Genomic DNA, 26,781 nt, shown 5'->3' with positions numbered 1-26,781 from the left:
AGTTTACACCTCATGCTGTTCTCGTGCTCACAAAGCAAAGGAGAGCAGAGGAAAAACAGTCTTTGTTCCAGCGTAGCAGACCTCTAGTTAACCAAAGCTGTGAAGAGAAGGCCTTTTAAAGTCCTACTGCTTTTTCCACCATCTCCCATAAAAGACAGGAATCTAAAGAGTTTTATGATCAGCCATTAGGGCCCCTCTGCACACTTGTTCCTGGCAGGTCTTCTTACATTCACCACTGACTCGACAACTCGACTGTAAACAGGAGCTGAAGAGACGATGGAACCAAAAACAGAAACACAGATCTGTTTGGATTAAAGTGTTTGAAATCCCTCTGATGCTTTGGTAGCTTTACGGGTGAGAAAAACACAAATGGTTTGAGGAATTTTTATAACGTCTTTTGTGTTTTTGCTCCTCTGGAAGAATTGATGTAAAAAAAAAAAGTAGATTAAAACAAATGTAGACTCTTGATCCTGGCTTTACACAAGTGACTGTGCAACGCTGCAGCCACAACATCAATGCTATGCTTTTGGTTCTCCTCAGCTGCAACATAATAACTCAGCTGAAGTCCAGACTAATAGCGTTTGAAGAGGTGTCAGGGGCCGCCTTAATGTGTGATATTTCACACAGGGCTTTGTGAAAGTTGGCACGCTATATGAAGTACTTTTGGTATACCTATCCTGGCAAAGAGAACTTAAGGAGGACAGAAAAAACTAATGTAGATGCTAGAACCAGGGCCTGTTTTTATGATCATTTTCACGATTTGTACAGTGTTGTGTTTGCAGTGCTAGTATATGTCCATGTACAGTGCACATGAACATGTTGGTTTGTATAAATGGAAATCTTCTTGCTTGGTGGGCAGTAAATGGAGGAACATACTGTATTCATCCTCATAAAAGGCCAATCCGCTATGATTGGCTAGGGTACATCCAACTCATTTAAAATGACTGTGTAATTAAACATCGGTTTGTTTTGTTGCCATTCAAGAACTGTATTGACTAAAAGTAATTTGCCTTTTATTATCCCAAAGTTTAAACTTGAAATTATCAGTGGAAGTCTTTGTATCATGTGTAAGTGAAACCTGGGGTAGAGGTGACAACATCAACACCATGCTAACCGGTTTAAGCGGTGGCCCCCTCAGGGTTCTGACCCTCTGGTAATGATATTTTCCCCCAGTGACATGACACAGACATAAGCAGCCCAGCTGAGGAACCTCCAAACAGTCCGAAGCAATAGAGCCAAATACTGAGGTTAAAGTGGAGCATTAAATAAATCTACACTACATGAGAATGGGTAATGAGATTTCAGAGCATATCTGAAATACTTTCCTAAGGCTACATGTAGCATATTGAGCACAAATTGTTAATGTTCTATGAAAGCACGAATGTCCAGATTTATTGATGTTGAATTTTTTTCTGATTAACTTAAAAGGGAAAGTTCAACTTTTTTTCCCCTCCAACAGCAAGAAAAGAAGATTGACAGCCAGCAGCTGCTTAGCTTAACATGGCCTTAGAAAAAAAGGGAGAATTAGCTTGCCTGGCTAGGTCCAAATGTTACAAGAAAATCTGATGGAATCCTACAACAGTCAGAAGAAAACATTTAACTTGATTTGTCTCTCTACTCAGCATTTTATACATTCAGCTTTTTCTATTGACAGAACCAAGTTTGCTGTTTCTTTCTTACTGCTCGGCTAAGCTACTTGCCCAGTTGTCATAACATCTTGTTTTCAGCACAGACATAAAGCACAACAATCTTCTCATGGAAGTCTCAAAATGTTGATTTTTTTTCTTGGACAGAATCAACGGTTTGTAAAACTGTCCTTCTTTATAAGCCAAAGGTGTTATTTAAAAACGCCTTCCTTGAAGTCCTTGAATTCTAGAGCAATGAAATATTAAGTGGTTCACTACTGTATACTAAAACTACAGCCCATGACCTCTGGCCTGTTGGTGCGTCTACTGCCGGCTTCAGTCAATCTATGTTAGAGACATTCCTGCACCCCGACAACCCCCCCAGCCCCCATCATGGTTTTCAGCCGAGCGTGACAAAGTGCTTAGTGACAGCAGAGACCATAATCACTGCAGAGAGCGAGGGACGAGGCGCTCAAGAGAGAATGGTGAATAGTGCTCGACCCTGCTGCCTTTTGCATTAGGTCACTGGATGCGGTGGCAGTGGGCTCCATTCCTGGGCCCCACAGACAACACAGATACACACACACGTTCACACAGCTGGAAGCCCCCTCACTTTCTAGCCAACAGTAATATGGCACAAAGTAGAACGAGATGAAACAGCACATGACAGAACACAGCCATGCAAGATGAAACCAGACAGCAGAGTACAATGCAGTACAGTAAGCTTGTTTCCTTTAGCCACATTTGCATTTTTTTGGCCAGTTTGCATTAGAAAAGACACGATTTAATGGAATGCAGAAGGTTTTGAGTTACCCTCTCCCCAAAAGCATTGGCTTACAAAAAGTTGGTTTTCTTGTCTTTTGTGGTTTCACACAACACATCCAAGTACAGCAAAACCAGTCGAATAGCAAATTTTCTACATTCCTCTCCTGCGTAAATAAGCTGCGAAAAATATTAAAAACAAGCAAAACAGGCTCCTCTCCCTGCATTGTTTGAGTTTCCAGGACAACTTGTGCATTTGTTAGTCTACATAAGTGCATGTGGAGGACGTACACACATGAACGTAAGGAATGAACCAAAACAATCAGTTTTCTTAGACGTCTCTTCTCTTCCCCAGTGGACACAGCCGGAGAGTCTGTGTGTTTTTAGGGGCCGACTGCTGCCAAGACGTTCAGCTAACACTAACATGGGGAAAAAAATCCAGACCGAAGAAAGACGAACATTTTCTTTCTCTTTTTTTTTTTTTCACATGCTAACATTTTTCACATTCTTGCAGAGGTGGTTGAGGCAGGGCCTGGGTGGAAAAAATTGGAAAAGCTTGATAAACCTTTGAGGTTACAATCGACAGCTGAAATGATGGTTTGGCTCGGAAATGATTGAACATTTTTTGGGATGGTGTTAATGGAGGGTACAGCTAGGTGCACAGAAAGAATGAACTTACGGTCTGTAGTTGAAGTAATGGTAAATGTTTACCTGTACTTGAAGTCATTTGGTTTGTTTTACTGAAATACATCTTGATTTACTAATTTGTTTAGACATTTACTCTTAATGAAAGTAGAGCCCGACCGATTTATCGGCCAGCCTGATAATATCGGCCGATATTAGCATCTCCAGTCTAAGAAAAGAAGAAGATATCGGTATCAGATATTTCTCTCTCCCCAATAGAGTATTTTTTTATAACAGTATAAGATTTTTTAATGTGCTCAACTGCTTAATGACACATAAAAGTGTGCAATTATGTACAAACATGAGTTCTCCTGATACCGATGTCAGTATTGATATCAGCCCCAGATTACAGAGAAGGTTATGCAGCGATTCTGCACTCTGTTGGTATTTTCTAATTTGTATTATTTTGTACATTTTCCTTTGACATTTTAGGATACTAAGGTCTAGCTAAAAGGAACCTGTGTCTGTCAGGAAAATCACTACATTTGATCTTAGAAAAATCAGAAAGCAAAAGACCTGGGATTAGAAAAAAAGACAAAGCACTCCGGTGTAACAATCTGAGACTCAATAGGGAGATCATACAAAACTTTTCCTCCTCAGGAATTGTGTTAAAAAGCAAATGCATGCATCTTTGTGCTGAGTTGCACCCCCTCCATTCCTCCTCATCCCTGCACTCATTTCAGCAGAAGTTACAGCAGCACACACAGGGGCCGGGCTGCACATCTGGGACAAGTTAAACCGAGCTGCCTTGTCTGCTACGCTCTGGCATGGGCCTTTGTGGTTGGGTGGGGTTAGGAGTGGGAGTCACAGGTTTAATATTCACTGCAGGTATCACCCACCCCCATCATGAACACACACACACACACACACACACACACACATTCAACCCTGTACTCACCAATAGCAACTTTATTAATACACACACAGATGTTTGTCCAAATCACATGGGGAACAGAGGTTAGGACCAAGAGAAAGTTATTTAAAAGTGAAGGGTGTGGAGAAGTGTGTGCGTACATAAGGAGATTAACCTGTGTGTGTGAGAGACTGTAGAGGGGAGGAGAAGAGGGGAGGGGGGGGGGGACATCAAAGAGGGAGGTGGAGGAGAGCGATGGAGACGACAGGTTCTACATTCCTACAACCTTTCAAAAGGAACAAGCTCCACTCCATCAAGAGTTACCCCCCTTTTCTAACATACTTTTTAAGGTTCAACGACCTTTCTTCCTCCTCCCCTTTCTCCATTTTTTTTCTCCTGCATAAAACCAACTGTAGCTTCTGGTTTTAATCCAGCAGCCTCTCTGCTGATCATATGCACGTTTCCAACCAAGAAAACACATGGTGTTGATATAAGCTGCACAAAGTCTCCGCTGCCATCTGGTCCACAGGTATACCCAGCCCTGCCTGCACTGTTTACAACCCATGTGAACATATAAATAAATCTAATGGAAAACTAGACCCTTAGTTTAAAATATCCTACTGAGCATCAAGAGTCCAGTGTAATAAAAAACACTTCTGCAACCATGTGTCAAATAATGTATTTAAAAGGCATTTTAGCTAAGAGGGGATCATGGGTAAGAAAATCTAGCAGTGATCTGGTGACATCAGTCCCAGCAGCAGACTTGGACTTGTGTCCTTGCCACCTGTCGGGCCTTCTGCTTGTGAGGGTTAAAATGGGTCATTAAAGTGTATGTGTGAGTCATTCTCTGACACACACACACACACACACACACACACACACACAAAATAGATTGTTTCCTGACATGCAGCCCTTCTTTCTATTTTTTCTTGGCTTTTACAGCCAACGTTCCTTTCTGAGATCCACTACGATGATTACATAATAACAACTCATGTATAAAATCAATTCCTCTCACTGACCAAAACACAAACTTGGCAGCATTCAGCCATCCATCAAATCGTATTTGACTTGGGCTGAAAAAAAAGGTCCTTATTGGATTAGACTCACTTTGTTTAATGAAGAGAAGGATGTTTTTCAGTCGGTCTCGTGTGTGAATATTAATTCATTTGCGCCATCTTCAGAGGTAAACAAGAATATGGCAATTGCTTTCAGTGACTAAAGTCATGTTGAAATAATTCATGTTTTTTTTTAAAGGTCACCTATGATGCAAAATGCACTTCACCATGTTTTTATAACACTAATATGTGTCCCTAGCTTTTTTTTTTACAAACTCCCCAGTTATGAGAAAAGTCCATCCTCTCCGTCTTCTGCCTGCTCCACTTTTCAGAAAATGTGTGCTCAAACAGGCTGTTTGGAGATTTTCCCTTCATGACATCACAAAGGGCAGTAGCCCCTCCCCCAGGTGGGTGACACTCCCACAGCTAGGTGTTTGTTCTGCCCTCTGAGTCTGCCTTCTCACCGTAAACAATGCGGCATGGAGCGAGAAAACCCGAGCCACCCAAGCCCTTCTAGAGAGGCGTGGTCAGACACAGCTCATTTACATATTTAAAGGTGCAGACACAGAAACAGTCTGTTCTGAGTATGGGCTGAAATAGAGGATCAAAATGGATTTATAACATGAAAGTTCACAGACATTTTTTGGGGAGCTCTGAGACTCATTTAAACTGATTTAAAAGGAGGATAATATGTCACCTTTAAATAGTTCCAAAAAACAGAGGCCTAAGAGCTTAATGCTCCAAAATCTTATTTGAAGACACTAATTCAAAAAAACAGTTTTTATAGACGAATTTAAAAATCTGAAAGCCCTGATCTGATCACATTTGGTTTGATTTGGACCTGGATCGGTTCACAGTTTTTTTTAAAAGCCTTGAAAAAGAACTCAGCAAGACTTCTTGTGTAACCTTCGTCCTCAACCTTTTGGTGTTGATCTGAGCTGAAGTCTCTTTCTAATCTTTTTTCAGCGGTGGTGGCAGACAACAAGCAGACAAGAAGGATTAGCGTCTCTTGGCTTCTCTCACTGTTACAAACACACACAGCCCAGACAAGAAACATTAGAGGATGAAACATTTAAGCAAACAACAAAGTGAGGAAATTAGACGACCAAGAACATAAACACCCGAACAGACATGAAATTAATTAATTTCCTTCAATATCCAGGAACCAATTTTGGAGTAAACATCCAGCTTAAGGGGAAAACAAGAAGTGAGACTGAGAAGGATGAAGATTGTGCGTCTCACAGAGGACGCCTTGTTGAGGAGGTCTTTCACCAGCTCACAGGAAAAATGATCCTTTGTTATGAAGCTGCCTCTGGAGACATTCATCTCATTCACACTGTAGGCAAGAAAAATAATCCACCGTGTAATCATTTAGTTTAGAAGTGGCCAAATGAGCAAATGTTGAATGAGATCATTTTTATCCTGAAACCAAACACAAAATAGTGGCTGAATATCAGCCTCATGCCAGTTTCTTTAAATCTAATTTTACATCACCCTTTGTAGTCTGTTAATGAGGATCAAGCACTGGTATGTGTACCCTGTCCTGAACCTGAGCTCCCTTATTGACCCCTATTCAGTCATGCACAAGGGGTCAGTGAAAAGCCCCTTCCTGGCCTCCAGGTGAGGCCCCCCATTCCCCTCTTTGTGACTTGGTTAATGCTCTGCAGGCTCAGACAGGCCTCAGTCTCATCCTCCCCTGCACCTGAAAACACCAACACTCTCCCCCACACAGCATAAAACAACACTTCCTGAGTGTGTGGTGGTGACACACATCCTCACTTCTTCCGGCTCCCGCTTTGCTCCAATGACTCCATTTGTACTTTTCATCTTGTCTCTTCAGCCAAATCCCTCCCCTGTCTTCTATAACCAACATACACACACACACACACGATGTCAAAACTGTCTGTGTGAGTGTTTCCACATGAGCTGTCAGTGCTCATTGTTTCAGCGAGTCTCTAGGACACATTTCATATCAGGGTAGGAGTCAGGGCTCACTCCTCCCCTCCTCCAGTGCTTTCCTTCCTCTCCCATCCCGAACTGCTGAGTTGGCCTGAATCGACCACAAGCTCGTGGCCCACATGTCTCATGAGGAGGGGGGGGAGCGTGGATAGGTGGGTGGATAGGTGGGATTCTTGTCAGATAACTGTAAGTTGGTTTATAGGCTCATGAAATAGCATATTAACTGAAGAACATAGGTTTGGGTTGAAATCTAGTTTCTGAAAGAAGTAACCTTAACAAGTCCATCTTTATGAAACTGTGTTTTTAATTTGCGCTATTGAGGGTGTTTTGATAAAAAATGTTTAAGCCCAATGTAAAACACAAAATCTATGAAAAAGTTTGGTTACATTTTCCAAATAATCACTATGTTAAGCAAACAAATAAAAAGACTAAGAACCACAGTATAACTGCACAAACTCTTTCAAAAGTAATCAATTACATCATGATAAACCATAGATAAGACGGGGGCTTAAAATCTTCTTTATTTGCTTTGATTTTAAAATTGAGTCTGAATTGGCTTCTGACAAGCTCCCTGCCAGCTCTGCTGATTTGAGACAGCCAATCATAAATACTTTTGGCTGCATTACAGCCAATCAAATCACTCTTGAGCAAGTTCGGGCTCAACAATTGTCAGAGTGGTGAGGGCACGGACAGCTTGTCTCATTGTTTTAGCCTCATGACCTATATATGGCTATACTCGGTCTTTTAGTTAGATGTAATTGTTCCTTTAGTTACTTGAGCGCACACATGAACACACACACACACACACACACTCTCTCTCTCTCAGCTACCCCCGAAAAAAATAACTTTTTGTTGTTGATGGATTTAAAATTTCTTATTCTATCATTTCCAATGCCAGCTTCCATCAGATTTTTTTTTATCAATAACTAACTAAAAAGTGCATCCTAATTCATTTAAAATACAGAAACAAAACAAAACAACCATTTTATGGCCGGGCCACATGGAAAGACCAGAAGAGTAAACAACAGTCAGCTTCCTCTCTGCAGACCAGATCAAGACTATTTTAAGGAAAAGCACACTGCAACATCCACACAAGACTTGTGCACATGGCCTTTTCTCATATCAGTCTGTTCAGCATGAAAATTCAGCATGGCATGTGAATTTTACACACATTATGCAGATTTTTTTCCACACTTGAGTCTCCCTAAATATAGCAACCCTGAAGTCCAGCTGATCCCCCAAAAAATATGAACACAGAAACAAACATGGGCCTTCCCTCTTACACTCTACAGGTCACACAGACTAACTAACAGAAGTGTTTACATAGTGCACTTAAAGCAGAGGTCATGTTCATGTTAAGTGGATTTTGCTCTGGATAGTTTGCCTTAGGGACTGAGGACTTCTGAACAGGTTCATGAGATGAGAAAAAGGCGACATCACATGCTATGAGGACGAGAGCCTCTGGGTTTGCTTTGTATATTCTTATTACAACATGAGCATCAGCAGCTGTAAACACAACAAACTTACTCATATAACTAATATGGGAGCTGCCACTTCTTTGTGAAAACTAAGGTTAGCAGTTAGCATGTGTCTGTTTTTGTAGCCTCAACACTGTTAGCCTGAAGTGAGCTGGTGCCTGTTTAAAGCAAACCCACTCAGTGGGGAGTGTGTTTGCTGCGGCTGAGCTGTCGTGAAGCAAAGTCAGTCCCTCCTTTGTAATTATGGACTCCCAAAATAACCCTTTGCAGAGGCAATGTGAGGCTGATGTTGTGCTAGCTACTATAGAGCACTTGTCAACTTGCTTTGGCCGGAAAGCCAAATGTTGCTTCTCAGTCCAGAACCTGAAGTCAACTGTTTGATGAAATAACATTTTAAATAAAAGGCTTAATGAATGATGTGTTGGGCTTGTCCTCCATTAAAGGAAAAGAGGGACAGTATCCAAATCTGTTAGAAGATTTCAAACTGGATCCAAGATAAATCCTTTGCTAGAGCTTGCACTTGTGTTCATTAAGTCTGAATGTGTGATTTTGTGCTAGAGTAGATTTTCAGCCTGACACACATGGCATGCCTGGCCTTGTCTTCCAGTAGAGCTGTAATTAAAGAGGAACTGCAGTGAGCAGTCTCACAGCGAGCTGTCTCTGCACAAACCAGCAACTCCTCCCTCAAAAACCCACTAACATCCACCCAGCGTGCATATTCCCCCACTCACTCTAACCCCAAATCTTCACCCGCGTCCCTCACTTTGCTCATGGCTCCCATCTAAGTTTGGCCTGGGAATTTTCCACTGCAGACTTTTATTCAGACACTCTCTGTGTATGCTGTCTCTGTCCTGTGTGAGAGAATATATCCCTATGATTTTATAAATCATTATCCTGTGATACTTAATGCATTACAATATGTTCTGATGTATGATGAAGAGCAGGTGTGATCATTCAAATCTATTGGGATGACAGTCGATGATAAAGCGTTTTTTTCCACTTCGTCATCTTTTGGTTTTTCAAAGGAAATTGTACATTTAAAAAAAAAGACCATCCTTAAAAAAAAGCTAAAAAATGTTGGTGGTCATTCAAAGATGATTAAGATGCTTTAAAATCATTGTTTGTCAATTTAGGGGGGGAGATTGCCCCTCATGCTAAGACGTATAACAAGATTTCGATCAATCTCAGATTGGTTCAATAAAGGTAAGGGCAGCGAAATGGTCAGCTTAGCCGCACAATAGGACCGGTATGTGAATGTTTGGGGAAACAGCGTTGTTCTGTCCAAAGGTAATAAAATCAAACCACCATCAACTTGAAATGTCATTAATTTAAGATGTGTAATTGAATGTTAGTTTTAAAAAAAACTATGCCAAGGTAGATTATATGCCGTTTTATTTTTTATGCTAAGCTAGACTAATAAACCTCTGGCCAATACAATTTTAATCTATTTGGGCAAATTGTGGCTAACAATTATTTACTTTAATTAAATGGAAAGATCAAGTAAATATACAAACGTGAGCTTCTGTGTTGTCAGTTATTTGAAAAATTAATTAAAAGTAAAAAAAAAAAATAAAAAAAAAGGTCTAGAAATGTAAGGGGCACTAGCAGTGTTCCAGAATGGGCTCCATTTGTTAAATGTGTGTACACTAGAAGTATTGTTCCATGGTATAGCTATATGAATGTGTAATAATTCTTGGTATTTCTACGAAAGTAAGGTGGGGGAAACTACCCCACAAAACCAGCCCCATATTCTTATGTCAACATACAAACAACAACATTAAAAACAAGGAACAAAGAGTCTCACACAGTTGGAAACTCAACGTCAAAACATCTCACAGGATCTCATTCCACTTTCAAGCCATAAACCCTGTGGAATGAAAGAAGGAACAGAAGTATTTGAAGATTGTTTTTTGTCTCTTTGAAGGCTCACGCTGCCGAGGTGTGGCCATGGCGGCGGTGGTGGCTGAGGAAGTTGTTTGTTTGTCCCTTAAGGACCAGGCTATATCCATCAAATCCAGCAGTTTACTTCCAGAGACGGTTATTTTGATGCAGGATGAGGTCAATTTCAACGCAACCACTGAGTTTTTTCAGTCGGATCAGTCATAACATAAACTGTATCGGGGAGTATGATGGCATTTATGAATAGAAAGCAGATGTTTATACAGCTCCTTCTAACCAACATGAAGAACGGCAAATAATCTGCATCCTTCAGGAAATGTGCACGTCAAAACAATGGGGATAAAATCTTGTTAGAAGAGTGACATTTCTACGACCCACAAGTGGAACACTGTTTTTTTCTTGGGTTGAGACATTTTAAAATAAATCCCTGAAATGCTAGCTTTAAAAAAAGATGATAGAATAAGAAGCTTGCCAGAGACACTGCTACACAATGTCTGGAAACTTCATTGCGGGGGAGCGGCGGGGGGACACAGTTCAAAGCAAGGTCGTAAAACCAAAATGAAAGCGGGGACTTAGGAAACACAAACACCAATATAGTTTTGCCAAACAACAGCCCCTTACAAGTTTAATTAAAACACTGGGCCTCCCCTCCCACCCCCTCATCAAACAGAGAGAAGGGTCCAGTTTGTGTGTCTACAGATGTGCATCTTCTGCAAATCTCCAGTCATGCAATTATCCTAAAATTGCTCAGCCCAGAAACATGCTCAAATTAGCTGTAGTGAAACCGAGTGTGTGTGCATGCTTCATCTGGGCTGTATGTTTGGCATGGGCGTGGATTTTGTTTTTTTTTGCACGTGTTTGTTCTTTTTAGGGGCCCAGCCTGACATTATTTACAGCTCCATCCATGCTGGTTCACAGTCACGGGGCACAAAAGAGATGCAGCTCCCCGTCGGATATGGGTGTCCCACTCCCGGCAGGCACCAGGCATCTCCATCCCACTTTAACTACGGCTGGCATTGTCTGCAGACACGCAGAGTAAAAGGCCACACACAGGTTTTATTGAGAAGCCCACACACACCAACTTAAAAAAAGGTTTTACGGCAGAGAAACTTTTCCCAGCAGGCACGGGAATTTATTTTTTTACTTGCATGTGGACTATCAGCAAGTGGGGAAAATTCCAACACTGGACCAGGCCTTGAACACCTCACTCTCGCCTGAGAGTTACAACTTTTCAAAGGCAGTGCTTTCTCCCATGCTGCTGCCGTCTGAATGTGACCCAGATGTGTCATCAGAGTGTCTCTCTTAAGCTTGCAAACGGCTCTAATAAAATACTTTTTGTATAATGCTGTATAAGACGTTTACTTCTGCATGGGCTTTTCCCTCTTCCCAAGAAAATCTCTGATTTCTGCTGGCTCAGATTGCAACAAGAGGATAAGGAGCCAGACCACAGGATGGAGGTGGACTCAACCTGCCCTCCCTCCCTCCTTTCCCCTGCCTGTCTGTCTTTCTCACTGTCAGGCTGACTCCCCACTGTCTGCCGTGGTTTTCTCCCCCCTTTGGCCTTGACAACTGAATCATATAATGTGAAAAGAACAAGGATCAGGCTAAGCATCTGCCTTAAAAAAAAAAAGAATCTTGAAAGTGGATCAGACAGGCGGGCTGCACTATTTTGTTTTTGTCTTTTTGATAGCAGGATTTTCATACTTTCACCACGTTGCTCAGAAAGAAGATATCTTTCAGGAGATGAAATCAAAAAGCTAGATAAACAAACAAACAAACATGGACTGTAAATGACAGCTGCTGTCTTCTTTATTCTCTATGTAGCAGTAGGCAGAGTGTAGGCCTGTAGCTTCATAGCGTTCCCTTTCACTCTACTATCCCGGCCTAAGGCCACACTCTGGTACCGAGCTCAAAGACGACAGCATAACAGACCACACTCAAAGCCACTCTGATGACTCTGATGTTGTGTAAAGGAGAGGCACAGTGGAATAAGGCAGTGCCTTTACACGACTAAAATAGATCTGCTGGAATGAGGAAAAGAATGCTCTCGGCTTTTGATTGTATGCCTGGCATGCAAGTTTATAATCCAGCAAACAAGATGTGGATGAGCACAGCAGAAAGAAAAAAAAAGCTGCACGTACACATGAATGAGTTCTAAATCATCTCCACTAATAAAAGAGATCTGTTCTAATCCACCCTCTGAGGACTAAATCAGCTTTGTATGGTCTGATGGGATAAAGGAGCCAAAGGCTAATAACTGAGGTGGCTCTTCCTCTTGTCCACATGGATCAAATACTGAGAGGTCAGAGTTTTAACCTACAGCTACCATGACTGAGCACTGGCATGTTGACTCATCCGATGCACAATCCCAGCTAGTAAGCAGGACAAAAATACACAGAAATACACACTACCACACAAGAGGCACGTGCTCTCAGAAGCCCGCTGGTCGTGGTGCGAGAGTGGCCAGATGTGCTTACAGCAGCACACAGACAGAGAGGAACACAACAGAGACTGTGCTTTTATACAGTATAATGGCTCCTTTTGTTTGGAGTTTTTATAGGGAGATATGAATCTGTTTAATTATGAGACAATGATATGTAATGTAATAAAATGTCTGTGATAGCAATCTGATCCCAAAACACACGTTTGTGTTTTGGCACAGATGAACTGTTTTTATCTCAATCACTGTGCAACCAATCCAGTTCTTTATAAGCCTAAAAACACTTTTCTGCTTGAAGTTACATTTATTCAGTTGTGAGAAATTCTGTTTATGTTGATGGATAGCTCGTTGAGATGAACCATCTTGTTTTTGAGGGGGTCCAGGCTTGTAGTGACTTATTAAGTCACTACAAGAACCTGAAACCTTATAAATAAATGGTCACAATCACAGAGATACACAGATTTTAAATTTTAGAAAAATAAATGAACTGATGTCTTAGGTTTCTGCTGATACAGTATGACGTGACAATGGTGTGAAAAAAAAGTTGAACCAGTGTGCCCCTTATAAGAATACTACAGTACTATGGATGCCCTCAGAGGACAAATTGCAGGAAAAAAAAAAAGAAGAGTTGGCATGAAATAATAAACTACAGCCAGTACATTTGGAACAAATGTGTTATTGAAAATAAGAGTCTGAGAACTCTACGAGTACAACATCAGTTTTGCAGATATTAGATGTCTGTTTGCAATTGTATTCTTTTATGAGAGGAAATAAGATGCTATGACAATTGAAGCGAAACCAGACAAAAACAAGCCGTCTCCATTTGAACATTTTGACTGAAACCCTTATAGGCACTGGAGTATCGCCATGGCAGCAGCTTCTGTTTCACAGACTTTCATGGCACCATGTTACTTTATTTTGTCTTCTGGGATCTCTTTGGTTTTGATTTTTTTTTTTTGGCAGACTGAATCAATCAGAATCAAATTCCATTGGGGCACCGGTAGCCTAGTGGTTAGAGCCTAGAGTCTGCCCCATGTATGGTGGCTGTAGTCCTTCAAGCCAGCTGCCCGGGTTCGAATCTGACCTGTTGCTCCTTTCCCGCATGACATGGCGCCACTCTCTCTATCCCCAATTTCAGACTACCTGTCCTATATCTCAATAAAGGCTTAGAATTGATGATTAGTTTGAGAGATCAAGATAGTGTGACCTTATTGTTGGAGAGGTCAGGTCAGGTGTGTTAAGGTTAAGTGTTTTCCCATCATCAGTGTGTTCTGATGTCTCTATGCACTCAATACATTGTTGTTATGACAACCATCTTTCAAAAAGGTGCTTTTTTCATACAGTGTTTTTTTCCGAGATTTTGAAGTATTTATTTAAAAAACTGAATCCACATTCAAATCTTCTGCATTGTGTTTCCCTGAGCACATGTGAAAAGACATGTCTGGACACTTCCAGTTTACAGAAGCACCGTAGGGTGATGACTAAAAACACTGAAAGACATAATGAACTTTTGCTCACAAAGTTTGCCTCAGGTTTACCTGTTCTCCTCCCTGAATAGTCGTGGGAGTAACCAACACCTCTCTTTGCAGAGCCTGCCAAACTGTGTTCTGTAAACACATTTATTTTTAACTAATGCAAAAAGGAAAATGAAAAAGAGTCAAATGTGGAAAGTAGACAAAAAGTGCACACAGTCTGAGTAGACATTGTAACATAATAATGTTGGCATTTGTTTGAACTCCAGTCGACTGCATGAATCAAGCTGTTGAGAAACACCACTGGCCTGTTCGTCAGCTTTCACTGGAGTTTTTTTGTTTTTTTTTGCGTTGATTCCTGGTGCTACATCTCTCTTTAGCTTGGCTGATGTGGATATCTTAGCCCTCCAGTTTTCATAGGTGTGGAACCACCAAACTCAGCATGCCAGATACGAAGCCTCGCCAGCTCGACCTTGGCCTACCTCGTCTGCTCTATTTATTTAAACTTTTAGCCCTGTGCCAAACAGGGGTCTCTTCTCCATGTTGAAAGTTTAGTCTGTGTGCAGGCCACTGGCACTGTCTACAAAAACAACTCCATTTTCCCTTAAAAATAAAATAAAAATCGAGCTTTGGAATCCAAGCCCGTGTTTTGCTTGGATCTTTTTGTCCGTTGTTAGAATGATCACAGGTAAAACTTACAGCAGATTCAATGTGCATTGCCTTATTTAAACCCTACTTTTCCTCCACTTTGCTTACACTATCAAGATTGCTTAAGACGTCGCTTTATGGGAAATTAGTATGTATGCAACAACACCTGAAAGACTGGATAAAACTTTAACTGTCTCATATCCTTTTTAACCAATCTACTTCAGAAATATTGTTTATGGGAAAAAGACAAGATAATTCTCCCGTGTCCACTGTTTTTATAACGAGAAACATTTACAATGTTTTATTTCATCTTATTACAGTAAAACACGCTTGTGAAATGCGGAAAACCAAGAACTAAAAAGGTCTGCGTTATCACGGCCTGAAATAACTCTTCCAGCACTAGCAGTGTTCTTCTTATCTACAACCTTATTTGCATCATTTTGCACACAAGTGAAGATATGTATGATCAGTTACTACTTCCACGAGCTACACAAACCTTTGACAAAATGCCACAATGTCAACATTTCTCTGGAAATTTGTAACCAATATGCATTTAACTGGAAACTAAACAACATAGACCAACATGTAAAAACCATCCTATCTAACATCAGTGATTGGTCCAACACACGACTGAACGACTACAATCACACACCCACACATTGGAAAAAGGACAAGGAGTCCAACGGCGCTCAACTCCTCTGTGCTCTCAAACCTTTTGATGCGTCCCACTTCTTCCCATCATTGGCTCGCCCATCCCCCTCCTGTTTGTGTCTGCATAAGAAATGTAGAAGTGTCCCAGTACAAAACTTCCCTGTGCAGAGTCTACCCTCCCCCCCCCAAAACCAGCACCATCTACAAACTGGTATTTGTCCCCAGTAGTTTTGAGAGTGTTTGCAGAACACCTCTTGTAAAGCTTTATATAAAATAGCAGAGGTTGCATGAGTTTGAGTATTGTTAAAGAATTAAAAGAAAAAGGTGGATTACCCTTCACAATAAGTTATGTAGTTCGTAAGTTACAAATGACATTGGATTTCTTACATTTAGTAAAAACTGTCTCTACGCCTACTTCTTGTGCCTTTTTAAAATCTACTTTGTAAAGTAAGACAGGACACATTTTAAACGGTGCAGAGCACACAAGTCCCCCAATGTTGTTTACATAGCAGTCACTCAATAACCGACGTAGTTATTCATCCCACTAAACATGCCTGCACTGCTCTGTGGTGCATGACTAGTCCTGTCTCATCTAATGTGTGTGTGTAAATCATTATGTTACAATCAAACTGCATGTGGTTTCAGTCATTATGGAAACAATTAATTTTTTTTTTCTTCATTTTGAGTGTTATATTGCTCTATAAGATTGATTACTGAGATTAAATATTTTGGATGGATGGATGGAGCACTTTGAAGTCAGCTTTAGGAATCAATAAAGTTCAAGATTAAATCAGAATCAGAAATACTTTATTAATCCCAGGGGAGGGTATAGGCTAATAACTTAAAGTGACTGTGAGGCATTTTTAGTTGGAGTTTCTTTGTCTGGGCTCGTTTGTCTGTGCACAGACTGAGGCAGAAGTGAAGGCTTGACGGAGGGAAAACAGACTTTAAAAAAAAAAAAAAAAGTCAGTGACTTAAAAATGGCCGATGGAATTGCACAAAAACTATATTTTTTGGACTAAATCAAAATTGAACAGTTGCAAAAAAAAAAGCCAAGCTCTTACTCTTTAACTGTGTATTGTTGGAGATAACCCACAAACTGTGATCCTCTACTCTGTAAGTCATCATTAAACAAGCTGACATTACAACCCCCCCCCCCCCCTCCACACACACACACACACACACACACACACACACACACACAGAGCAACAGGTATCATCAGCAGGATGATTGCTGTTTGTATCAGCTGTCAACTGCTTGCACGTGCTCAAAATGAACAGACCAACAATGGCAACTTAAGCCCCGGAAGAGGGATGTGTGTGTGTGTCAGGTAGATAAAAGAGAGGCACGCACACACACACACGTAATAACACCAATTGTTACATGGACAAAAGACACATGGGCGATCTTGCAGAGGTCGCCTTTAAACGGTTAACTTCTATGTATCATGTAGCCTTGAGCTTGAGGGTGTTGAATGGCTTGCTCCAACAGGCAGCTTTTCTATTCAAAGGGAATGTTTTATACACTGTCACAACTTTTTACTGCATCTGAGATGATCCTTCAACACGTTGTGATATAACAGTGAGACTGAAGGAGACATAAGAACAGTGTTAACGTCTTGAACTCACATCCATTTAAAAGACCTTGACACATTTCTGAACGTCTCTGCTCTGACTGAAGTATGACTCACAGTATCTTTAATACGTGTGTGTGTGAAGGCTTTCATCTCTGGTGGTCTGCTGTGCTGACCGGGACAGAAGTGAATACACAGTGACCTGCATACTTACAGGCTGGTACGGAGTGATACGGTCATTATCACACACACACTTTATCGTGCATGTATTGTACTGATCGCAGGGCAGCTCTTCTGAGACATGAGGTACTCATACAGTCACACACACACACTACTCTTTGTCTAGTGACTAACAATAGGCCGCAGTGAGGCTTAAGATGCTCGGACTGCCTCAGCATCAGTCACAACAGTGCACATTCCCCTGCAGCTCATCACCCTGTCAGCGCTGTGTTTACACCACAAAAAAAAAAGAAGAGACAGGCTCCTGTGTAAGAGCCACCACATCTTTACTGCACTTTATTATCCTGTTTGGATAAGTCTGTCAGAAAGGGAAAGTGAGACAAAAATAATCTAATTTAAGAGAAAAAGACAAACTCAATTATCGTACACTATGCATCTGTAACCTTAACTGTATACGATCTTTGCATCTCACACCAATACACAAAGAATTTGTCTAAGGACTGAATTATGACATGTTATACAAAGACTTTACATTAAAAAACACAAGATAAAATGGTCTGGCATGAAACTTCTTGCAAGTTTGAAGCCAGCTATCCTTAAATCATCTCTAAAACCTCTGCTAATATTTAAAAAAAGGATTACTCTTTTATAAAATAAAAGATTCATTACCAAGAGGAAAGAGCAGAGTTGCTATGACAAACTGCAAAAGCTTTATTTTTAATAAGTGCGGGGGTCTTTTAAGGCCATCGTGTACTAAAAATCACACGATCAGGAGATGAAATGCGTCAGAATCACGGAGCCTTACCATCCTTCTGCTAAATAATGTTTTTTCAAGTTTCATAAAATAGATAAAGGGAGTTACTTTGCCTCAAGAAAGAACAGTTAAGACGTTCAACATTTTCCCTTTTTGTTTACTAAAGGAGGGGGGGTTCAAAAAAAGACCTTGGAGAGAAATTCAGTTCTGTTTTTGCAAAGCACAAACAGGAATTGAATACGTGTTTCAAAAGTTCCAAACAAAGTTGGTTGATATGAAATCCAAACTTTCATTTTGACATTGAGCATCTCTGGCAGACGTCCTTCTACAATAGCTTAATTCGTCTCTATCCATATGAGCTCCAACACACTGAGTCACACTCTGAAGGAGAACTTTTAACATCCAGTCCGTTTCTTGATGAACATTTGCAACAAGATCATTTCCCGCACTGTGGGCTTGCTTTTGTATTTCAACTATTGGACCACAATTAAAACAATTCCGTGGAGTGCACATGTTCATTACACAATTGAGCGAGGGACATTCCAAGAAGGATTGTGGGTTTGAATAGATGTGAATGGCGATGGATTCATTGGTATGCTCGCTGGCTGCCAGGCAGACAGTCGAGACCCACTCCAGAGTTTGGATCAATGAGAGAAAGTTGGCAAGAGAGAGAGAGAGTGACGAGGACTGGTTCCCATTCAGGGTCCCGTAATGTTGTCTTTTGAACAAATAAGTACACACACACGCACACACAAACGGAGGGCTCAGTAAGGAGTCTCTCTTTCATGCAGATCTTTTGTCTCGCAGTAATGTCTGGTATGCCGGGATACAGGCTTTGCTCAATGACCTGATTTCTATTGGGTTGCAGAGGCACCGGCCTGTGAGTGTGTGTGTGTGTGCGTGTGTGTGTGTGGGTCTGTGTGTGTTTTGTTTGTGTGTGTGTGTGATCATCTGCCTGCGAGCCCTTCCTTTGGATAAGACACAGGATTTAGCCAGGCAGACAGACAGCCACAGACTGAGACTGATCCAGCCAATAACTGGAAAAGGAAACACACAAACACACACACACACACACACACAAATACACGCAGAAAGCTCGCATGAAGTAAACAAAACGGACTTGAGTTCCCCAGTGGGAGGAAAGGGATGATTGGGTGAGGAAATATTCTGTGGGTATACTTCATTCTAGTCAGCAAAATGCTTGCAGCCCAAGGCCAAGTTGTTGCAAAAGATGACTGCTTTATAGGTTTACCAGTTGGAGGATATTTAAAAACCAATATTCATCAAACATAAATCTATTCTCTCGTGTTTGAGAGACATTTAATGGATTCTGTTTCTGTGTCTATCCTGCTTTCTTGGCCCATGCAGTTCTGGCAGATAGCAGTTCACTAATGAATCTGCTTCTGCTTGAGGTTTCTGCTTAAAGGAAGTTTTTTCTGTTTACACTGTTTACATTACTCTATATTTTGTACATTTAAATAATTCTTTTTTATTTTTTACATTATATTTTACTGTATATATGTGTATTAGTAATTTGAGTGTTTATTGCATGGCCTTGCGGAGCAGTCCTTACATTTCACTGCACATCTGTATGAGCATGTGACAAATAAAAAATCTTGAATCTTGAATCTTCTTCAACAGTATTGCAAAGTGCTCGCTCAGTGGTGGATTAATGCTGAGTGTCTTTAAAGTATATTATAAGAGTATAGTCTAGTCCTGCTCTAAATGTGAAGTGTCAATAAATAACTTTTTTTTTTCTTCAAATTTTGAGCTATGAAATTAAAACATGTATGGATTGACTTCTTAGAAAAAAAACTACATTATGTTAAAAAAAGGGCGCCAAAGGAAGCCAATCTGTCTTAAATGTTTTTCAGACATCCTACCTTGTCTCTGTATGAAGATCCTGAGCAGCGGATGAGCCGTCGATACCGCCTTGCAGAAGTTGTCGTCGTTGTTGATCGGCAACAAATCACCATGAATGTCAGCGTAGCCGATCATCACCTCCATGTTGGCGATGCGGTGAATGTGCAGGATGAGCTTGTAAAACTCCTCAAACTTGCCAGGCTTGACCCGGTCAACAGAGAACCGGCGAAATTCAGCCCCATACTGTAAAAGAAAGATCACAAGAGAGAGAGGCCGTTAAAAAAAAAAAAAAAAAGGGACAGTCACTTCGACATCCAAACAGGAAAAAGGAAAACCAGGATGTCAGACCTCATGCACTTATCTGAACCATCTGCCTGGCACACATAAACTAACAAAGCTGTGGTCTTGACCCTGTTTTAAATTTGGCACAAGGGAAGCTGTTTCTAAGCACAATAAATACTTAATTTGCTGCAAACCTTAGCACAACTGGTTCGCACACAGTCAAAGGAGTATCGCTTTTCAAATATTTGCTTCATACACTGTCTTAGACAAATGCCAAAACAACAGCTCCAAACAAACACTCTAACAGTTTAACATGACATGCTTCTCTAAATTACTTTGGTTTTATGCTTGAAAATTGAATTTCTTTGGTGTTTTGACTGAAGAATTGATAAAATAAGACAGCTGTTTGCCTAGGCTCATGTATAAACTGGCCTATAGTAATGAGATGATGAACACCAGAGTCAGGCCTTTATTATGACTGGGAAGCTAAAGCTAGCTGCAGATAGCTTCAAATAGGACAACAGGAAACAGTGAACTAGCGAGCTTGGCACTTCTCACAAGGGCCACGAAACCTGCCTGGAAGCACCTCTGAAGCTAACCAACCATCACATTATAATATCTTGTTTATTTAATGCTCACAACACCCTAGCTACTTGGCTGTTTTCTCCTGTTTATAATCTTCATGCTAAACTAAAGCTAACCAGCTGCTGCCAACCATTGACATGGCCTATCCCTTGTTGAAAAAAATAAAACATAGTTCAGTATCAGTCATGAGGATGAGCAAATTCAACCAAAGAAATGTCTGGTTATTTTTTAGCTTTAGGATGACTTTGTTAGCTTTGACAGACTTAAGCTAGCTTTCCATATTTATGCTAACTAGTTAGTGGCCGTGCCTTCATGTGTTGTATCGTACATAGACTATTTTAATGTGAATACATGTTGTCTGAAATGTTTAACTATCCCTTTATTGCATGGGTCTGTTGTTGTTTATGAAGGCAATGCTCACTAAATGAACAAGAGGAGATGTGGCTAATCACCTTAGCCAAAAAAAATTAAGCTGCTTTATGCTAAACTAAGCGAGATGACCTCATCAATACAAAAAGGTGTAGCCTATATTGCACATCACATACAGTCTAAATTTGACAGAGGAAAGGGGGAAGAGGGTTGCTGTACAACAGAACAATACAGGTATGACTAAGCTTCTTTTCAATATATAAATGACAGTGGCAGGCAGCTCCACCTCCCATCCACCGTTTACGCACAAGAGCACAGATTTGAACCATTGTGGTGGGGCTTGCCCAGCTAGGTCACCAAACCGCCAATGAGAGCACGTCTGAGGGTCACTGGGCGGTCATCATGTGACTCACAGACAAGAATGGACTTGAGAGAGAGAGAGAGAGAGATACAACCGAGGCATTAAAAAACACCCATAAACCACAACAACAGACAATCGCAGTAGCAGCTCTGGTGTTTAAATCACAGCGGTAATTTGTAGACTACGGTGTTTTTTTGTTGGTGTAATCATCAGCTCACAGTGGAGGGAACCTGACATCAGAGGAGATGAGATGATGATCATGGAGAAGGAGAAAGAGGTGGGAAGGGGGAGGAAAAGTGCTGACAGAACAGTAGTATACTGACTGGAAGGCAAAAGGGGAAGATTGGGGGATACATTAAACAACTCTGCAATTAGAAGATGACATGTGAATTTAAGAGGAGGCGTGTTGGGAGAAAAGCGGGGTTGCCAGTCAGGCGTGTGGTCTGTTGGCAAATTTCCTTCAGGCAAACTGAGACTCAAGCATTAACCTGCATTTCTACAGGGTGACACTCCACTTGCATGAATGCTAATAAAAGTCAACCTACATCTTGAGATGACACAAGAAGTCGACAGACAGGTTTGTTAGTATTCAGTAGGTGTACTTAACATTTTGTTAAAGTGAAACTCGCACACAAAAATGTCTGTGATTAACACGGAAAGACTTCCACACGTATGTAACTCTTTACATATTCACTCTTCTGCATATCAGAGAGCGCAGTCATCCCTTCCAATCTCAATGTTCTCTCTGCGACGCTCTTCCTGATCAGTCTGAAAAATCTGTTTTTGCAAGAAGTACTCGGCCCTCTGGTAGGAACAAGTCTGAACATGGTGTGATTAATCATGTGCCTCAGCACAAAAAAAAAACAAAAAAAAAACAAGAATATATCAGTACAAACGTGACATCACTTGTCCTTCTGGCCTATCAGGGCAGAGCGATGTCAACAGGCCGAAACATGTCAGGAGAACTCTGACACACTGGAGGAAAAGTAAGATAACTGACTTCTGTCTTTCACATACACTGGGTTTGTTTTGAATCTCATGCAACATCTCAACAGAAACATGCAACACAATGTACAGAATGACTCAGGCCTCAAACTGAAATACCTTAATGCTAGGATAAATTAAAAGTAAGGAGAAAGGGAGAAATCCAAAAATCCTCTCCATCCCCCTCCGTCCTTCCAAACTCTTTCCTACCCTGATAAGAGATTTAAGCGAGTGAAACCAGCTCCTTGCCAAGGCTCCCTGACAGGCCGCCAGACATCTCCAGTGTTATCCCTGATAAGCTTATCAATGGAACAGTTTCCCCTGAGAAAACCAAACGTGAACCATGAGAACCACGGCTCACAACAAGGACCCCAAACAACTAACTTTACAGAACACAAACATACCAGTATCTGTCCAAGGCAATCCAGTAAATCTAGACGCATAAGTTCCATAACTATTTGATAAAGTTTTCTCAAGGACAAACATATATTTTTTTTACAGACTTTGGGGATTATTTCTCAAAGGTAAACGATCATTTAACGCTTGATGAAAGAGCTTTGAACTAAGCAGCTATAGCCATGTGTGTAAAGATTCTTAGTCGACCATATCCAAATGTATCTTAAAATGTTACATAAGGCATCTGGACCAATGCTAACATTCTGCTAGCTTCGACGATCATTAAACTTCTGCTAGCAGCACACTGTTGATGTTCGTCATCCTTACATAAAAATACCTGAAACCAGTCCTCCCTGTTACCTGTAACAGTAGTTACATGTACTAATGGCCGACATGGTATTTTGTTATTGCGCATGTGTAGGTTGCTGTTTTGGAGAAAAAGAAACTATTCAATTTATTTAGGTAGTTATAAAGGTCTTAGCCTTAGCTTTCAGTCTTTTAGAGGAGCTGGTCTGGCTGTTTGTCTACATTGGTTTTTTGATATTGTGCTGTGTATGTGTCCTGGACCCCAGGAGGAATAGCCAATACGTATGCTGGTGCTAATGGGGATCCTAAAGAAAGAAAGAACATTTGGCCTCATTAAATTAGACTGTAGACTCCAGACTCCATTGATGTGACATCAGCTGCAACTTCTCTGTTCCAACTTTGAAACCTCTTGAAGATATTGCATGTAGCCTAGTAGAAGATCCTTTAACATACTGAGCTTGGGATTCCTCTGAACAGCTTTGGCTTCCTTACTACTTCTTCTTCTTTCAAGTTAAATGCCTGCACAGCCTGATTTGCGTAATTTTATATATGCACTTTGAAATAGATCATCAGGTCACAGACACTCAGTTCAGCTTTTTGAGCTACTGGATTGATTTTGAGTTTTAACATGGGACTGGGGAATCCTAAGATTATTCATAGCCTACTTTTGTCAGTGGGAACACACTACATGCAGGATAGTGGGTGTTGAAAATTCTTAATTGATGCTTTCACACATACAAAAAGAGAGACTCAACAGTCCTGCAGGAACCTGCTCGATAAGAGTATTTTATTCAAATGTGCTTAACTGTCATCCTGGTTCATTTAAACAGAACGTTTTAAAATGTGGTTACGGCCAGCATGCTTGTCATTTAGAAGACGGCGACCGGTGTGGTCACAAACAAACACAGAAACAGAACAACAAAAAAGGACGTCACACGAGTGATGCATTCTGTCCGATCCAAAAAGGGAAGCCTGGTGAGTCAGCTCTGCAGTGATGACGCTGATAAAAACCTGCCCGTTCCAGCCACGCAGCTTCTGGGCTCATCAGTCCCAACCACAAACAACCTCTGCTAGCCACAAAGACCACCCTACTCCTCTTTCTGTTGAAGAAATAAACACTGAATCCACCCTGGCTCAAACAAAAACACAGCTTTTTGATGATGCAGCATGCCCACCCTGGAATAGATAATGTACCCTTGTTTTCTTTTCACCCACAGTCCCAGTGGATTTGATGCCTGTCCCAGCATTCCCAAGGTCACCAACACCAACACCCTGCTGAAACCTGGTTACAGAATGAGTCACCTGCTCGTGCATCTCAATCTGACCGCTCACCTGTGACTCAGGTGCTCATCCGTCATGTATGTGCTCACACTCATGTGTGCTGGCATGTGTGAACGCATACGTATAAATACCACTCTGCATTGTCTTCCTGGTAATGGAATTCAGAGAAGAAATGTTGCTGACAAGAAGTCCTTGGAAGGATTTGGCAAATCTAAAATAGATCAGTGTTTGCTGACTTTGTGTCAGGGTTGGGCACAGTGCGATGTTCCCTTCTTATATGATTTCTAATATAAACACACATGACAAGAAGTGCCTGAACCAAAATATCATAAACAGGACTTTTCTTTGACCAAAAACTATTTGGTTAGGTCTTGTCAAAGTAGACACCAATGCAGTTATGCAAGTTTGTTCACTGCAGTTTGACATTCTTACTGCGAATTCTCTTCTTCCAATTCTCTATTACAAGACCCTGAAGCTGGCACATAACTGTGTTCATCTACTTGCTGGTTAACTTCATTTTTGCAGCTATTAGCCGACACTGTGAGGCTCAGGCTCTTGCTAACTACTCAAAACAATGCGTGGGATGAAACTATGTAGCAGTAGATCCGTAGAGACTTAACAAATGTTGCAAAAAAAACATCCGACTTCTCTCAGATAAAAACCTTCTCATTGTAACAAATGCGAAAGAGGAGTTGAGGAACAAATCAATCCCCCCCCCCATTTAGCTGAGCAGAAAGAGACGGGGATAGAGTCCTATCAGGAAAAGCTGCATGGTCGGAGGGAAGAAGCAGATAATCCCTGCAAATGACTAATACGTGTTAGGAACTGGTGCGTTCAGGTGTTGTTTCACGATAAAAGAGTCGAGAGGAGAAATTGTGTCTCGTTTGTTGCAGACAGTTTGTCGGAACAACTCCAGCTCAGTTACGGGGTCGACCATGTGAACTCTCTTACTTTTTTTCTCCTAATGTTCATTTATGATATTACACATTATAACCACAAACACTCACCTTGCTTTTCACTTCCACCGCGTTACAATCCGCATTTCGTAGAGGTTGCGATCTGGTAAAGCTCCGATTCATTTTGTTTTTAAGTTGCAGTTTAAAAAAAAAAAAAAAAAAAAAAAGAAAAGTTCAGCCGCCTTTGCCCGCAGAAAGAGGGGCTCTCTGGTCCCCCGGGTTTAGGGTAGGAAATCCTCCCGCTTCGTGTCCAGTAGAGAAATGACAGCTTTCTTTCGTTTATTTCACCTCCTGCTGTTGTTTTCTTCAATATGTTCCTCCAGACAGACGAGGGGACTTCACAGGAGAAGAAGCGGTGAGCAGCTCGCCGCGTTGACTTAAGAGTGTGAGTTAAGTTTTGAAATGACATCAGCCCTCCTAAAAAATGGGATCCTATGAGGCGTTCACTTACTGCTCGTATTCCCCAACTTCCTCAGTAAGGACTTCACTGTAGCCCAAGTGTTGCAGGTCTGAGTTGACAATTACACTATTAATAATAATACAGACAATATTATTTACTGTTTGCTATTGACATGGTTGTAGGCTATAATATGACTACAAATTATCATAATTAAAAAATACATTTTCATTAACGGTCAAGCTCAGTCGCAAATGTTGACTAGACTATTAAACGAAATGAATCTTGAATCCTATTAACAATTTATTTCGTTTGTTTGCGTGTGTGTGTGTGTGTGTGTGTGTGAGAGAGAGAGAGAGAGAGAGAGAGAGAGAGAGAGAGAGAGAGAGAGAGAGAGAGAGAGAGAGAGAGAGTGAGAGTGTGTGTGTGTGTGTGTGTGTGTGTGTGTGTGTGTGTGTGTGTGTGTGTGTGTGTGTGTGTGTGTGTGTGTCCTGTCGGTTAAAACGCTTTACTTAACTTAATCTTTCCGACAGTCCCTAAACGTAGCACACGAACATTGGTCCTCCAGCACGCTAGAGGACGCATTTCCAACTTTTCAGTTAATGGACAGAAAAGTTCTAAAAATGTCACAAAGTTTTCATTGGAAGTAAGTAGAACAATAGGCTACCATTTACTTTAAAGTATTTTCAATTTATCTTGAAACATTAGAACACACATTTGTTCAGGAGCATCAAGCAAGCTGTCAGATCTGAGGTTGTGTAGGCCTATACTTTCTGTAATCGTGAATTAAATATGAGAAATAAAATATTCTTACAGGACACAGACATGACCAAATATAATCTGTGTTATTGTTTTTTTCTGTCTACAGAAACAGCTCATGGAGATCATTCAGACAAGGCTGGAAAGCTGATGCATGCTCTGTGAAGTATAAGGACAAAAGCCTCATTTCCTAAAGTGTCCTCACTGT

At 41.0% G+C, this 26,781-nt stretch overlaps 1 protein-coding gene across 1 annotated transcript in view; it reads right to left on the bottom strand.

Moving 5' to 3' along the window:
• pard6gb (par-6 family cell polarity regulator gamma b) overlaps positions 1-25,824 on the bottom strand; it is a 32,750-nt gene extending 6,926 nt beyond the window's left edge. Inside the window, exons 1-2 of the mRNA XM_061059617.1 lie at positions 25,469-25,824; positions 19,918-20,140 (exon numbers count right to left, since the gene is read on the bottom strand). Of these exons, the coding sequence (XP_060915600.1) occupies positions 19,918-20,140; positions 25,469-25,540 (295 nt within the window). The 5' untranslated portion in view covers positions 25,541-25,824. The remainder of the gene's footprint in view (positions 1-19,917; positions 20,141-25,468) is intronic.
• Positions 25,825-26,781: the final 957 nt, after the last annotated feature.

Source organism: Labrus mixtus, chromosome 16, assembly GCF_963584025.1.
Source record: "Labrus mixtus chromosome 16, fLabMix1.1, whole genome shotgun sequence".
NCBI lineage: Eukaryota > Metazoa > Chordata > Actinopteri > Labriformes > Labridae > Labrus > Labrus mixtus.
This window is presented reverse-complemented; position numbering and strand designations above follow the sequence as displayed.